At 37.6% G+C, this 16012-nt stretch overlaps 2 protein-coding genes across 3 annotated transcripts in view; both read right to left on the bottom strand.

The window, feature by feature from the left end:
• Positions 1–16012, bottom strand: part of UGT8 (UDP glycosyltransferase 8) — a 513963-nt gene that overhangs the window by 119218 nt on the left and 378733 nt on the right. The window contains exons 1-2 of one of the 2 annotated variants that reach the window (XM_057547076.1): positions 8826–8906; positions 3425–3558 (exon numbers count right to left, since the gene is read on the bottom strand). The gene's annotated coding sequence lies outside the window, so the exon portion shown is untranslated. Of the gene's footprint in view, positions 1–3424; positions 3559–8825; positions 8907–16012 lie in introns of those variants that run through there. The other variant, XM_057547075.1, reaches the window with a different exon arrangement.
• Positions 5524–5841, bottom strand: LOC103005136 (pterin-4-alpha-carbinolamine dehydratase). The gene is given in 1 exon segment (XM_028164039.2): positions 5524–5841. A coding segment is annotated over 1 exon segment (315 nt). The 3' UTR covers positions 5524–5526.

Here is a 16012-nt window from a genome sequence, read left to right as displayed (position 1 = left end):
GTCATTGCAGAAAAAAAGCTCAAATAATACAGAAAACATGGAGAAGAGAATACAGCCTAAAATTCCATCTTAAGTATATATAAAATTTTACATAAACTGAATCAAATTGTATGTGATAGTTTCTTGTCTTTCACTTAGAATTATGTCATGCTACTACTTTTACAAAAAAATTTTAGGCACTATCATGTATATTTGGATTTATTATCTCTGTTTAACACAAATGGCACAAGTAAAATCTACCTGAGTGAAACCCATTCTAACTTCATTCTGAAGTAGTTCAACTAATCTAACTCTACTAAAATCTAATTGGTTTCGTTTATATTGTCAGGTTTATCATCATATATGCCTTCTCTGAGGCATAAAATCTACAGAAGTCTTAAACTGGGAACTGTATGCATATTTATTCAATAAACTACAAAGAATTGAAGCAGACTGGTTTTTATTTTTTAATGCTTTCTCTTTTCTGCTGCCTTTCAACTTTTAACAAAAACATTTTTTTCACCAAAGGTCACAATAGTGAAGGTACCATTGGTTACTCCTTCCTTTTTCCCCTGTGTCCTTTCTCTTACACTTCATCTGCCACTGTCCAATCTTAGAAGCCTGAACACAAGCTATTACAATTCTCACATGTATTTTACCTGCTCCTAACTCATACTGTATATATCATATCATTATCAGACAGATCTTTCTGAAATATCTATTTTTTATAAGATTATACTCAAGCATCTTAATCAGACATTCCAAGTCTTCCACAACCTGGGCTCAGCCTACTTTCCACCTCCTCTCTACCTCCCGGGCTCTGCATTACATCTAGGCTACCCTACACACATGTTCTTTCATTCAGTACCCCTTTCTAGGAAAAATGTTCCCTAAGTCTTTTGTACCCTTTAACACTAAAATATCATCTTCTCCTGAAGTCTCCTGTGACTACTCCATCTAATATATTTCTACGTAATGCAGGTATCTTCCATAGAATTCATTCATTCCAGAATTATATTTATTGAATATTTACTATGTACCAGATACTGTTCAGGGCACTGGGAATATATCAGATAATAAAGTGGACAAAATCCTCTGACTTCATGGAATTTGTGCTCTTATGGAGAGACAATATACATAATATACAAAGACAGTGTATGGTACAATGTGATAAATGTTATTTTTTAAAATTGAGAGGGAAAGAGAGGGCATCAGGATTGCCGGTGAGTACTTCCAGTAATTAACAAAGTGTTAAGTGTATCCTAGGGGTAGGCAAACTTATTCTGTAAATGACCAGATAGTAAATATTTTACACTTTGTGGACCATGTGGTTTCTGCCATAACCATTCAACTCGACCATTTTAGCACAAAAGCAGCCTGTCTCAATAAAACTTTATTTATGAACCTGAAATTTGAATTTCATGTAATTTCCATGTGCCACAGAATATAATTTCTTCTTCTGACTTATGTATTTTTCAACTGAAAATGTAAATGCCATTCTTACTTTGTGGGCCATACAAACACAGACAGGGGGCCAGATTCAGCCCATGGGTTATAGTTTACCAACTCCTGTGAACGCCATTGAAAGGCTGAGATTAGTGAAGACTTGGGGAAGATAACAGAGTGAACATGTGGACACGTGAGAGTAGAGTATTCTAGGCAGAGGGTATAGTCATTGCAAAGTTTGTGAGACAAAGACACACCTCCAGTGTGACTGGAGCAGGTTGAGTGAGAGAGAGAGGTAGGAGATGAGGGAGGAGGAGCAATAAAGGTGAGAATGGATAATGCGATTGATCTACATTCACAGGTGACAACTATAGGTTCTTAGGCCTGGAAAAGGAAACTCTAAGAGACTGTCTAGTTCCTGGAGAGCCAGCTTTGATTGGCGTACTGTCAACAAAGATTCTGAGACCGCATTGTCTTAGCCAGAACCACTTCTATGATCAATTAGCAATGCACACTCAGGTGTGAGGGCTATTGGTTGCTATGCATTTGTGTTCTTCATCTAGTCTACCCACCGCATTTTCACCACTAGGACACACTAAGCTGTCAGCTGTTTACGTGACATACTCAACATTATCATCTAATTAATAACAGGAATTCTGAGTACCAGATTAGTGATCTTCACTGTATCTTGGTCCTTCCCTGTTTCAGTTTTTACACTTAGGGCAGTGATCAATACATATCTTTCCTGGAGAAGCTGAAAAGATACTAAAATTAAAAGCTGTATAGAGATAAGAATTACCAATGCAAATTTTATTCCCTTAGCTCTATAAAACCTTTATAGTTTCTAAAGTACTTATGTCTTTATTTTATTTGAGCTTTAGGGTGGTCCTATGAATCCTTATTATCCCATAAAAACGATCCCAGGGCCCTAAAATGAAAAAAGCAGGCCTTCCAGGCAGCTCTTAAATTACATTGCCTGTGATCGCTGAGATTTTTTTTCACAATTCCACGTATAAAGTTTAGCTTAAAATTATTACCAATTTTTTTTTCATAATTGTTACTAAAATACTTCTTAGTGTATTTAGAGCAAAAGGAAGGAAGAACCAACATTTCCAAAATGTTCAATGATAAGCTTAAAACTGCCATTCTTACCATGCATTGTGGGGAAGAAGAGGAGGAGTTCATGCTGAGCTACTGTGATGACTAATGAAATTTTTATTCTTTTCAATAAGAAGAGCTTTAACAATTAGGCTGTGTTATAATGAAATGTTCATTTGTCCAAACTCTGATTCCTGGTCCATCAATACCTCTTTGTGAGAGGTACATCCCTAAAATATGCCTTTGTCTTGAATGGAATGCAACCAGAGGCGTTTAGTGCAAGGACTCTCAGTAAGGCAGCCTGAAATGAACAAGGGGCTTCAGAAAAGCTAAAATTAAAATGTATATATATATTTTCTGTACCATGTGTTATTCATTAGTCAGATATTCACCTGACTAAATATCTAAAACAATGAGTAAAACTTCACATTTTAATATGATCATAAATAAATGTTTAAAAATCCAAACTGTATGGGAAGTATATTTTACGTTCTCCATATCGGTACAAAGGACATCTGGAAAATACTTTTTTGTTGTATAGTTTTAAGGGATTTCAGTTCAAAACTATCTAATGATTTTAAATAGCCCACACTTTCCTAGACATATTTTCGGTTTTATAATTTGATAATAAGTGTTCACTTTTTCCCCTTATGTTTCTAATGCAGCTGGAATTGATTGGGATCTATTTTAATCACTTTCTTGTTCTTGTACTACTTCATCTCCTCTCATTACTATTTAACATTTAGGGAGTGCCAACAAAATGTTGGGTCTGTATTAAATATGACCTTAGACACAGTGGGCTCACATTTCCAACACGACAGGAAAGAACGTTGTATTTATAAAGAATGTACATAGCAGAGAATGGAAACGACATGATAATAATTGGGGGGATTTACGTTACCTGTAAGTTGATTCTGGTTATTTTCATAGCTTGAGATAATTCCAGTCTGGTGGAATTGATGCCACTGATGGTGCTAAAGGGGGACATTTTAGCAGGGATGGCATTTGCGTAGAGTAGTGGAGACGGTCAGGCTTCTGGAGATGGAGAGAAGTGAGGCACAGGCAGAAGTGGAATCAGTGAGCAGCAATGACAGTAAGAAGGGTCCATGACACGACTCATTCATCTTACACTGTTTTATGGTCAACCCATGGCTTCATGGACACCTAAGGAGTCTTTGGTCTCCGTTCTGCTATCTTTATCTTCCAACCCATGTTAGAGCATCTAATGGGATACTGGAACCATTGGGCCTAATTATTTTCTCATGGACAATGCTTATGTTCTGTTTTCCTGCTCCTGGAATGAGATCCCACTTTTTGTGTCTAGGTAATTTTACACACACACACACACACACACACACATGCTCAGTGAAAGTCACCTGCTCTGAAAAACTTCTCTGGTATCTACAGTCTGAATTAAATGTCGCTCATTTGAACTCTTATAGTATCTTGAGCACACTTGCATTCTTACATGATTATATGTTTTTTTGATTATATGTACCTTTAACATATGATTGTATCCTTTTTTATTTTTCTAAGTTTCTCTTAAAAATTATAAAATACTTGACAACAAGGAAAATCTCTGATTGAAATGCATATATATCTCTAGTGCCAAACACACTTCCTGGAGAGTGATAGGTACTCTAGAAATGCTTATTATTCTTCTTTCTGAAGAACAGAGGAGTGATATTTCTCATTCCATTTTTTTTGGCCCCTTCCAGGTAATTTTTTAACTGTTAGAAAGATGTTCTAGGTGAAAGAGAAATAAAATTCCAGGTACTATGGCTTTATAGGAGCTTTTGTAAAAGTGGAAGTGATTTTAAAATGATAAAAAATGATTCGTTGCATTTATCAACACATAGTATATGTTACCAATGTCACCCATAAAAGCTAGTTACAGTGAAAAACTATTGCAGGTAAAACTAGCTTGTCTTAACAGGGTCTTTTGTAAAGCTTTTGTAAAATATCATCTCAGGCAGAATTGACCTAAACAAGGAACATGTTTTATCTTCAGAGATAATCTGCTTAGAGACATCATTGATAGAATAAGTAGTGTCTGCATATAATTATTGATATGGTCCTGAGAAGCTGCCAGCATCCATACTGGTCATTTCCTCTGCCCACCATCATGTTGAGATCATCATGAATCATTTTAGGCTAATGTTGTATCTACTAGGAGAGATAACACTAGAAAGTTGACATTTCTCACTTGTTAACACCAGTGAGAGCTTTCTACTCACTGCTTTCTAAGAACTGTTTGCAAGAATGGGAGCAGAAGACAGGTTGTGCATTAAGAAGAGAAATGTGCAAACCCACAGAATCTGAAGTTCATCTTATAACAGCACTAGCTAGAAAATTTTTGTGGGACTTTGAAAGACAGTCTCAATTCTTGGGGGGCTTTAATTGATCATCTATTTTATTGATCATCTTTTGTTGGTCATCTCCAGGAGATGGAGAGAACTGAGGCACAGGCAGACATGGGAGCAGAATAAAGGAGTGGAAATTTTGAACTTTATACTTCCATATTTCTTTTTTTTTTCCAAGTGAAACAGTGTTTTTATTTGAGGCATAATAGCACATGCATGTCTGTCACATAGGATGAGGATGACTTTAGGGTTCTGGTTTCTAAGATCAGACTTTATCTTAGACACAGTTTCCATCACAGCTTCTTGGGAAGTGAATCAGGAAGGGAGCAAGGCACTGCCTGGAAAGAAATCGTTGCTGTTGCTGGAAAGTTGTAAAGCAAGAGAAGAACTTATTCAAATCAGTGTACATGTAAAAGAGCCCCACGGAGGAAGAGAGTGGTATGGGGAAAAGTGGTCTAAGTTCTGGTGTTGGCAGTGATGCTGGCCTTTTTCGATGGCAGAGACTTGCCTCTAAATGGAGGCAACAGGATCGACTTGTCAGTTTTGACTGCAGCAACATCTCGGGGCTCCCCAGTTCCCTCTCTGGATCCCCAGTTCAGTCCCCCTTTCCCCTGAAGAACTCACAAAGGAAGGGCAGGGTCTATGTCATGGACACTGCTACTTGCTCGATGAAGCTGGCCAGATTTATGTCCAGTTCTGAAAGGCCCGCACACTCGTGAGTGCTCAGGGTGACGTGGGCCTTGTTGTAAATGTTAAACCATTCAGGATGGTGGTCCAGTTTCTCAGCCTGCAGGGCCACTCTCATCATGAAGCCAAAGGCCCTACTGAAGTCTTTGAAATGGAACTGCTAGAAGGTGACATCCTGGCCTTCTGGCTCGTTCCACCCCACAGCCCGCAGGTCTGGCAGCAGCTGGTCCTTCTCCTCAGCACTTAGCCTGTGTGCTTTGCCAGCCATGCTGTGTGCAGCGTGGACGCCGGCAGCAGCGGGTGGCAGCGGAGGAGACGAGCGTGTCCTATAGTTCCGTATTTCCAAGAGATACTTACCATCTAAATTTTTATAATAACTGAGAGAATAAAATGAAAGGTCCATACCATATCATTAGAAGGCTCTTGGGTGGGATGCTTTTTTTTTTTTCTAACTCTCAACCTTTTGTTTTTTTTAAATTAATTTTTATTGGAGTATAGTTGATTTACAATGTTGTGTTACTTTCTGCTGTACAGCAAAGTGAATCAGTTATGCATATACATATATCCATTCTTTTTTAGATTCTTTTCCCATATAGGTCATTTACAGAGTATTGAGTAGAGTTCCCTGTGCTATACAGTAGGTTCTTATTATCTATTTTATATATAGCAGTCTGCATATGTCAATCCCAATCTCCCAATTTATCCCTCCCTGGGTGGGATGCTTAATAGAGAACAAGGTAGGCAAGGAAAAACACTTAAAGCTAATAATTCAGAGTATGAGATAATGGGGTTAGGGTTAGTGTCTACCGGTTTCACACATTTTACAACTTTGTTTAAAGCTAGTAAGAGAGAGAAAATGGGGAATTAACAAAAGAAATTGAATGACAGGCACAACGGTGGATGGCCCTGAGAGCAATTAGAAGCTTGAAAGATTTCTGGAATAGTACATCTGAACCTTGACTATAAAAGAAATAAAAGACAATGAAATGCTAGTGGAGTTCGGATTTAATAAACACATTTATCAGCTGCCTGAGGTTTTAGTTACAGAAACCTGTTTCACATAAAAATAACAATAATGATAACTAATAAATATTGGTCATTCTACTGATAAGCACTTGCTAAGTACTCCTTTTATCCTCTCTGCCATCCTATAAGGTACATATCCTTTTTATCAGCATTTTACCAATAAGGAAACTGACACACAAGAAAGTTAAATAATTTGCTCAAAGTAAATGGTAAAGTGCATTTTGAGCCCAGGGAGTCTGATTCCAAATCAGAGTTGAACTCTTATCCATTAAGCTATAATACATTGATTAAAAATTATCTTAAAGTAGATCCAAAAAGAGTTCTTTAAAAACTCAACAGTGTTAAAATTGGTATAGATGATCTTATTTACAAAGCAGAAATAGAGACACAGATGTAGAGAACAAATGCATGATACCAAGGGGGAAGGGGGGGGGGATGAATTGGGAGACTGGGACTGACACATATACACTATTGATACCATGTATAAAATAGATAACTAATGAGAACCTACTGTATAGCACAGGGAACTCTACTCAATGCTCTGTGGTGACCTAAATGGGAAGGAAATCCAAAAAAGAGGGGATATATGTATACGTAGAGCTGATTCACTTTGCTGTACAGTAGAAACTAACACAACATTGTAAAGCGACTATACTCTAATAAAAACTAAAAACAAATTCTAACCCCCCCCCCCCAAAAAAACAAAAGCAAAACCTCAACAGTGTTTTTAAAAGTGATGTTCTTGGAATGATGTAAAGCATGTGGAAGTTATTGTACTTCATCCCCAAGGTGTCTGCCAGTTCTTCCTGTTGTTGCTAATAAGCATCTGTTGTCCTAACCTGCTAAGGGGGAGGCAGAGTTTGCTCTGGACACAGCCATCTTCCCCTCCACCCACTTCCATCCTGTGGGCTGCAGCGGTCCTCTTGAGACGCTTGAGCCCCCCAGCCTGAAAGCTCTCTCTATCCTAGTAAGAGCAAGCCAGACGAGGCCCAACTGGATGGGGATCTCTACACAGAAAAATGAAATGGACGGTATCTCTGTGTTTGTTCACGTTCCCTAAGACTCTGACACGGGACTTATTATGCTCACACAGACGAAGACGTTACTCTCTCTGATGTCAGAGATTTAGGTCCCTGTTAGGCAACTCAACTCCCAGAATGGGGTTAAGACTCAGACTGCCCCAATTATCCATTCACCACTTTTTTTTTTTTTTTTAGCTATGTAGCAACACATATATGGTTTTCTTTTAACAAAGGATAGACAAAGTATCAGGAGAAATATCTAATCATTACTAGAAACTTGTTGAGAATAAACTCACAAATAAAGCACATTTTAAAATTTACCCATTCACCATACCGTGATAAAACACTCCTTTAGAATTCTATGATTTTTTGCCAGCATATTTTGGCAGTGCTTTCATGTACATCATATTCACAAAATCACAGAATTATACAACTGAAAGGCTCTTACACACTCTAGTCCTGTGCCTAAGATTCAGAGAGACTGAACAGCTTATGATGGAAAGGCCTCCCAGTTCCAATTTCCACGTCCTTTCCATTATACCTCATTGTCTTGGAACTCTGACAACTCAAAAAAGGTAAATAGTGACAAGAGTTAACACACAGTCTCAGACCACTTGAATCATCAGATGGCATTGTGGCATTTTTTAAAACATAGTACTCTCTCTCATATATCAATAACCTGTTATCCATCACATAACTTCTTACAGTGAGACTTCCCAACTCATGTAACTTCAGTGAATACCCTTTTAGAAGCCACTCCTGAGAACTTTACAGTTTAGATTTGATTATAGTCAGTTTTGCATGTCTTCGTATCACATTATATGTCCTATCTTACCAAACTTCTATCTTACAGATACTCACCATATCTACTTTTTTATATAAAACTCCCCTTAGTGCTTTGGTGTCCAGTTTTATGAAATCACTTTTTTAATAAATCACTGTTCCTTGGACAAGCCATGTCTCCTTAAGCCTTTTTGTTGGTTGTTTCTGAATTTAATCTGTGAAACAGCCTTCTATTTTCTTCCCAAGGAGGCATCTATCACATTCCCCTATGCCCAGCGTGGTGCCTGAATGTGTACCTTAGAATCAGACACTTGCCTAAATATACATCTTAATAAGAAAGCCATAAATAAGTAATTGTTTTGGCCACTTTTGCAACTGCCTATTTCAACATGACCCAAATTCAGTATTCCCACAGACTTACCGAAAGAACAGGACCCTTTCTCTTGGACAACAGGATCCTTTCTCTCGCTAGAGCTTCAGGAGGATGTTTCAGAGATTAATAGGGTTCCTGCATCCCTGCAATTTGCTTGAATTAGATTAACATAGTGATAACATGAAATACCAGCCACATCTTAAAAAAGTTACTTCATTTTCCGAGCGGATCCAAATGCATGCTTAGATGAAGTCAGAGCCCATGTGGTTGGGCTTAAAAGATAAGGAAAAGGACTCTCTCTCTAGGATGTTTCTTCACCTGCTTGTAATTCTGTCTGAAATCTAACCTCTAATTTCGATTATTTTGAGTGAAGCAATAGATCTGTGCTCATCACGTTTGCCTTTAGAATATGTGATAGCAAATGATGCAGTCATCAAAATTAGCTATCTTTTGTCACTCCTTTTCCCATATAATAATTAAAACTAGCCTCTAACAGGTTGACATAGTACAAGTGGGTATAAATGAGAACTACGATGAGAGCCTGGGGTTTCTGGGGTATAAAATATGATGGAGGAGAGAAAAAAATAAGTGGGAAATGAAAAACTGTCAGACAATTCTCAGTTTGAAACTTTGCTTAGGACTAGCTGTGTTTCCCAAGGTTTCTAGAACATCTTGGAGTACAACCAAGACATAGGTGTTCCCTGCAGAACCTGAAACTTGGCTATGGGCACTTCCTTGGGCAAACAATATGGGTCTCTAGTCAGGAAGATCCTGAATTTTCAGAATTCATGCCAGACCAGGAAAAACTTCCCTCTTGCCCTTTGCCAGGGACTCAGTCCAAAGAAGCTGTAACGTTTTTCTTCTAAAAAGATGATTAAAAGAAATATGTGCTCTTTGAAGTCCAGTTAAGATACTGTGGGTTCTTATAGACTTCACACTGCTTATATACGTAGTTCACATGAGCGGGCCAAAAGAACATCTGTCAACGAAAGGAAGATGTTCAGCCTGAGCAAAGCTGAGCGGCTTAATAACAATGACTTGGTACATAGATGGTTCATTATAAAGGTGAAAACTGCCAAACTCATCACTCTCTGTGCTGTAGTTATAACAGAAAGAAGTAGATTCAAAGTATAGGAAGTATGCGAAACATAAAGGAGAACATTTCACTAGTGGTAGGGCCCGACTGCAGCTCCCTTTCCTTGTGATTCGCCAGTGTTATGCCAAAGGATGATACTGAGTAATTGGGAAAGGTAGTTCACTAACGTGTATTTTAATCATTATTAACCTTCTAAACTGCAAAGATAAGAACTGTTTCCTAGTATTTCGTAATAAGGTAAACTATTTGTCAATGAAGTGATGTTAGCAAAGTAGTGAGGTAAAAGATTATTTTAAAAAATATAGTGTATGTGTGTTTAATTTTTGCACATCTTCAAGCTAAATATATAAAAGCAGAGTTGCTGACAGAGGTCCAGTATATTCCCTTAGATGATTTCTGGAGCAATAGAATTCTAGAAATTCTATGCTAGAATCCCTATCACTCTTCCTTCTAATTTTACATAGTTTTGTTCTAGGTTTAAAAGGGTTCCAGCTAATGAGAATGGTGTTTGAACCTCAATTCACTGTTGCTTAGAAGGATATCTATTCTTATTAGCCCAGGGATGGGGGGATTATCCTCCCTGACTCTCCCAACCCCCTCCTCTAAACACATGTCTGTTCTCCCAATCAAATTTTAATTCAAATGAAATGTTTCTTCAGAATTGTCCATTCAATATACTTTGCTTATTATTTTATCCCTTTTCTCGATTTCACCTTTTTACGGTAGAAAAGCATTTGCTCTAGTCTACTTTTGAACTAAAAATTCAATAAAATCCAGTTTTTCACAGATGTAATAATTTAAATTTCTAAACCAAATTATATCTGAGGAGCAGGGAATTATAAAGCAGTGAGTTGGGAGAAACAGGGAAATTGAACATCACTAAACATCACTCAACATCATTAATTATTAGAGAAATGCAAATCAAAACTATAATGAGGTATCACCTCACACTAGTCAGAATGGCCATCATCAAAAAAATCTACAAACAATAAATGCTGGAGAGGGTGTGGAGAAAAAGAAACGCTCTTGCACTGTTGGTGAAAATGTAAATTGATACAGCCACTATGGAGAACAGTATGGAGGTTCCTTAAATCTAAAAATAGAACTACCATATGACCCAGCAACCCCACTACTGGGCATATACCTGGAGAAAACCATAATTCGAAAAGATACATGCACCCCAATGTTCATCGCAGCACTATTTACAGTAGCCAGGACTTGGAAGCAACCTAAATGTCCATCATCAGAGGAATGGATAAAGGAGATGTGGTACATATATACAATGGAATATTATTCAGCCATAAAAGAGAATGAAATAATGCCATTTGCAGCGACATGGATGGACCTAGAGATTGTCATACTGAGTGAAGTAAGTCAGACAGAGAAAGACAAATATCATATCATATTATATGTGGAATCTAAAAAAATGGTACAAATGAACCTATTTACAAAACAGAAATAGAGTCACAAATGTAGAAAACAAACTTATGGTTACCAGGGGTAAAGGAGGGGAGGGATAAATTGGGAGACTGGGATTGACATATGCACACTACTATATTTAAAATAGATAACTAGTAAGACCCTACTGTATAGTACAGGGAATTCTACTCAATACTCTGTAATGATGTATATGGGAATAGAATCTAAAAAAGAGTGGAGATATGTATGTTTATAACTGATTCACTTTGCTGTACAGAAGAAACTAACACAACATTGTAAATCAGCTATACTCCAATAAAAATTAATTTAAAAAACGCTAAAAAAATTAAATAAATACATTTCTAAACTAAATTATATCTGAGGAACAGGGATTATAAAGCAGTGAGTTGGGAGAAACAGGGAAATTGAAATGGTTTGTGCATCCAAAGTATTTGCCTTGAAGCTATCACCACACCTGACTAGATCCACACTCATGACAGGAGTAGCAGGGGGTGTATTTTGAGTAGTTAGACAACTTATTCATTCAGCTCTGCTTATAAACTAAGAGTGCTTCCATTTTTAAACTTAAAGGAAATTTTGAGTGAGTTCTCGACAAATACTAGTAGTTTTCTTCTTCAGAACTCACATTCATCAAAGAATACTATCACAGCTAAAAAGAAATGATCAATAAGTTAACAAAAATAATCCAATATTAAATTCATTTTTTTCTTTCAAACTTACAGAATCCAAGGTCTTATTTCTCACATTCAGATAGATGACAAAATAAACGCAAAATATCAATGTTTATAAAGAGTGTTAGAGACCATTGATCCCCTAGAATCTGTTCTGTTCTTCTTCCATAGGAAAGAAGAGTTAAAACCATAGTCGTTCACTCAGAGCTACTCTTTCTCACCAGCCAGAGGAAACATGTGACTGAGTTCTCACCAATGGGATGTTAGCAGAAGGCACTGTGCCACCTCCAGGCTGGGTCTTACCACACCACGAGTGCTACTTTGTACCTCCTCTCTTCCCACTGGGGGAACTGGACATAATGGCAATCAGACGTCAATGTGCAGACGAGGACAATGCCCCGGAGGATGGTAGAGCAAGTCCTACTCACCAGCATCTCTGGGTGACATCATAAAGTCCAACTACCCTTCCTGGACTTTTACATGTAGGAGAGAAATAAACTATCTCCATTGGAGCCATTGCGTTTTTGCACCTCTTTTCTATGTAGCCTTCACCATAAACTAATACCAATGGAGAGCTAATATAAATCCAATTGAGGCATTTTTTTTTTCCCTAAGTGGGACATTTCGCTACTAGAATTGGATATGATTCAAGTGATTAAGTGAAGGGAGCCCTATCCTTTGTATATTTATTTATTAGTTCATGCTAACGTTGTTGGTTATAAACAAGAAAGAGAAACAATTAGCAGAGATTAGGAAAAGGCATTGCATTGGTATTAAAACAAAAAAACAAAAACAAAAAAAGTTGGGCTTCCCTGGTGGCGCAGTGGTTGAGAGTCTGCCTGCCAATGCAGGGCACACAGGTTTGAGCCCTGGTCTGGGAAGATCCCACACGCCACGGAGCAACCGAGCCCGTGAGCCACAACTACTGAGCCTGTGCTCCGCAACAAGAGAGGCCGCGACAATGAGAGGCCCGCGCACAGCGATGGAGAGTGGCCCCCGCTAAAAAATAAAAAATAAAAAATAAAAAATAAATGGATTTAAAAAAAAAAAAAGTTGGGTAGACAATACAGTTGTTTAACTTGAGGGTTTTCTGCTTTGTTTAATGTGACAATATGTTATAAGAGTGATATGTATAAGAAGCAATGTAATTGAATTTGTCTTGATCAATGATGTTTGAACTTTACAATTATGTTCTAAGAGCAATAAAACTGCTTTAAAATAGAAATTATCTGTAGGGTAAATAAATTTATTGTATTTATTCTTAAATTCTTCAGAACTTAACACCTTCCTGCCCATTAGAACAATTTTTTAAAGTTAGTCTTTAATAATATGGAGGTTCTTAGTTCTTCAACTATTTCATTGTAGCAGAACAGACTAATGAAAAAATTTATAAAAATTATTGAATGATTTGGAAACCAATATCCATTTAATTATGGTCAAAATTTATAGGAAGCTGGAGAAAGTTCTTGTTTAATAAGCACTAGGTCAGTGTCAAAAAGTTGAAGAGCACAAAGTACTCCTGCTACATAAGGCTAAGGGAGTATTTTTTGGTGGGGCAAACTTTGAGCTCAGCTGACAGCAACATCATGCTTTCTGGCTCAAATGACTTAGTCATTTAAAAGTTTGAAAGTCACAAAGCACCAAGCTGATCTCCCTGTGCTATGCAGCTGCTTCCCACTAGCTATCTATTTTACATCTGGTGGTATATATATGTCCATGTCACTCTCTTACTTCGTCCCAGCTTACCCTTCCCACTCCCCATGTCCTCAAGTCCATTCTCTACGTCTGTGTCTTTATTCCTGTCCTGCCCCTGGATAGGGAGAGTGAGAGGGAGACGCAAGAGGGAGGGGATATGGGGATATATGTATATGTATAGCTGATTCACTTTGTTATAAAGCAGAAACTAATACACCATTGTAAAGCAATTATACTCCAATAAAGATGTTAAAAAGAAAAAAAAATACTAGAGCTGAATTGGTAAGAATAAAAATAGCAAGTTAAGAAAGATGGAATAAAAGAAATGAAAAAATAAAAGACTGAAACACCAAAAACAAATAAAATAAAATAAAATTAATCTGGTTTTAAATACTACAGTCAAACAACAACAAAAAAGTTTGAAAGTGTCTGGGCCATGCCATTAGAGAGCAATCTCTGCTCAGAGAAAACAGACAGTCTCCCCAAGAACAAGGCAGCAAAGGAGGCATAGCTTGAAGGACAGCTAATGAAGTTCTGATTGTTCCACTGAGGTGTGCAGGGCAGGAAATCTCCATTTACAAGCACACCTTTGATCTTCCTAAATCTTATTGCTTGGCAACAACTACCGACAACAATTTATGTATTGGAAAGCATCCTTTGAATAATAACTTTTTCCTCATACTTGCACTGACATTAAGAATATGGGAACATATTCTTTTGGGGGATGTTATAGTGGACACGCTCTTCAGTAGTTAGAATCCATTATCTCCTTCACCTTCCACAGAGAATCCTAATATTATTTAGTTACCTGCATCTCAGCCATGTAGCTTAAGTGCCTCTTAGAAAGTGGACCTGGTAGTTCTAAAGCTAATCCCACTCGCATTTTTAGTTTTTGGCTCAGAGACAGGCATGCACAACATTCAGAATCCTGAGATTCTTACAATGATTTGCAGGGAGTTTGTAGAAAAGATCCTCTTCACTATTCTGGAAGAATTTCTGGAAGCCACTCTCTCTTACATTTGCTATGAACAAATAGGCATGTGTCTTCCATTGCAATTGTCAGCCATTCTAGGGATTAATATTAGAAGGAATATGACAATGGAGGTCATGGCAGAGAGACAGAAGGACACTGAGGCTTGAGAACCTTCTTAGAGTGCTAGATCTATCAAACTCAAAGCCTGCCTCTCTTTGGATTTTCAGTTGCATTAGTCAACACTTTCTCCTACTGTGTAATCCAGCCTCAACTGGTTTTCCATTTACTTGGTTTTTTTAAAATTTAATTACTCCCAAATCATCCTAGATGACACATATGGTCATAAAATATACTGTGTAAGCCTGGCTGGGGTGTGCAACATGTGACCAGAAAACTTTTCCAAACTGGGATACCTAAGAAATGCTCTTGCAGTTGAGTCAATAATGTTTGCTGGTTGGACCCATCAACAATTTTGACCCCACTTTTTAATTTTATTTAAGTATAGTTGATTTATGATATTAGTTTCAGATATACAAGATAGTGATTCAATAGTTTTATAGATTTATACTCCATTTAAAGTTATAAAATATTGGCTATATCTTCTGTGCTGTATAATGTATCCTTGTAGCTTATTTATGTATTTTATAGATAGTAGTTTCTTAATCCCCTGCCTCTATCTTCTTCCTCCCCCCTTCCCTCTCTCCACTGGTAACCACTAGTTTGTCCTCTATATCTGTAAGTGTGCTTCTGTTTTATTATATTCACTCATTTGTTTCATATTTTAGATTCCATGTGTAAGTGATAACATACAGTATTTGTCTTTCTTTGTTTGACTTATTTCACTAAGCATAATACGCTCCAGGTCCTTCCATGTTGTTGCAAATGGCAAAATTTCATTCTTCTTTATGGCTGAGTAATATTCCATTGTTTATATATACCACAGCTTCTTTATCCATTCATCTGTTGATGAACACTTAAGCTGCTTCGTATCTTAGCTATTATAAATAATCCTGCATGTTATTATTATAAATAATAATGAACATTAGGGGGCTTCCCTGGTGGCGCAGTGGTTGAGAATCTGCCTGCCAATGCAGGGGACATGGGTTCGAGCCCTGGTCTGGGAAGATCCCACATGCCATGGGGCAACTAGGCCCGTGAGCCACAACTACTGAGCCTGCGCGTCTGGTGCCTGTGCTCCGCAACAAGAGAGGCCACGATAGTGAGAGGCCCGCGCACCGCGATGAAGAGTAGCCCCCACTTGCCGCAACTAGAGAAAGCCCTCGCACAGAAACGAAGACCCAACACAGCCATAAATAAATAAATAAATAAATAAATAATTTTTAAAAAGAAATGAACGTTA

Source organism: Balaenoptera acutorostrata, chromosome 5, assembly GCF_949987535.1.
Source record: "Balaenoptera acutorostrata chromosome 5, mBalAcu1.1, whole genome shotgun sequence".
Taxonomy (NCBI): domain Eukaryota; kingdom Metazoa; phylum Chordata; class Mammalia; order Artiodactyla; family Balaenopteridae; genus Balaenoptera; species Balaenoptera acutorostrata.
Note: the sequence above shows the minus strand (reverse complement) of the source record. Positions and strands in the feature narration are given on the sequence as shown.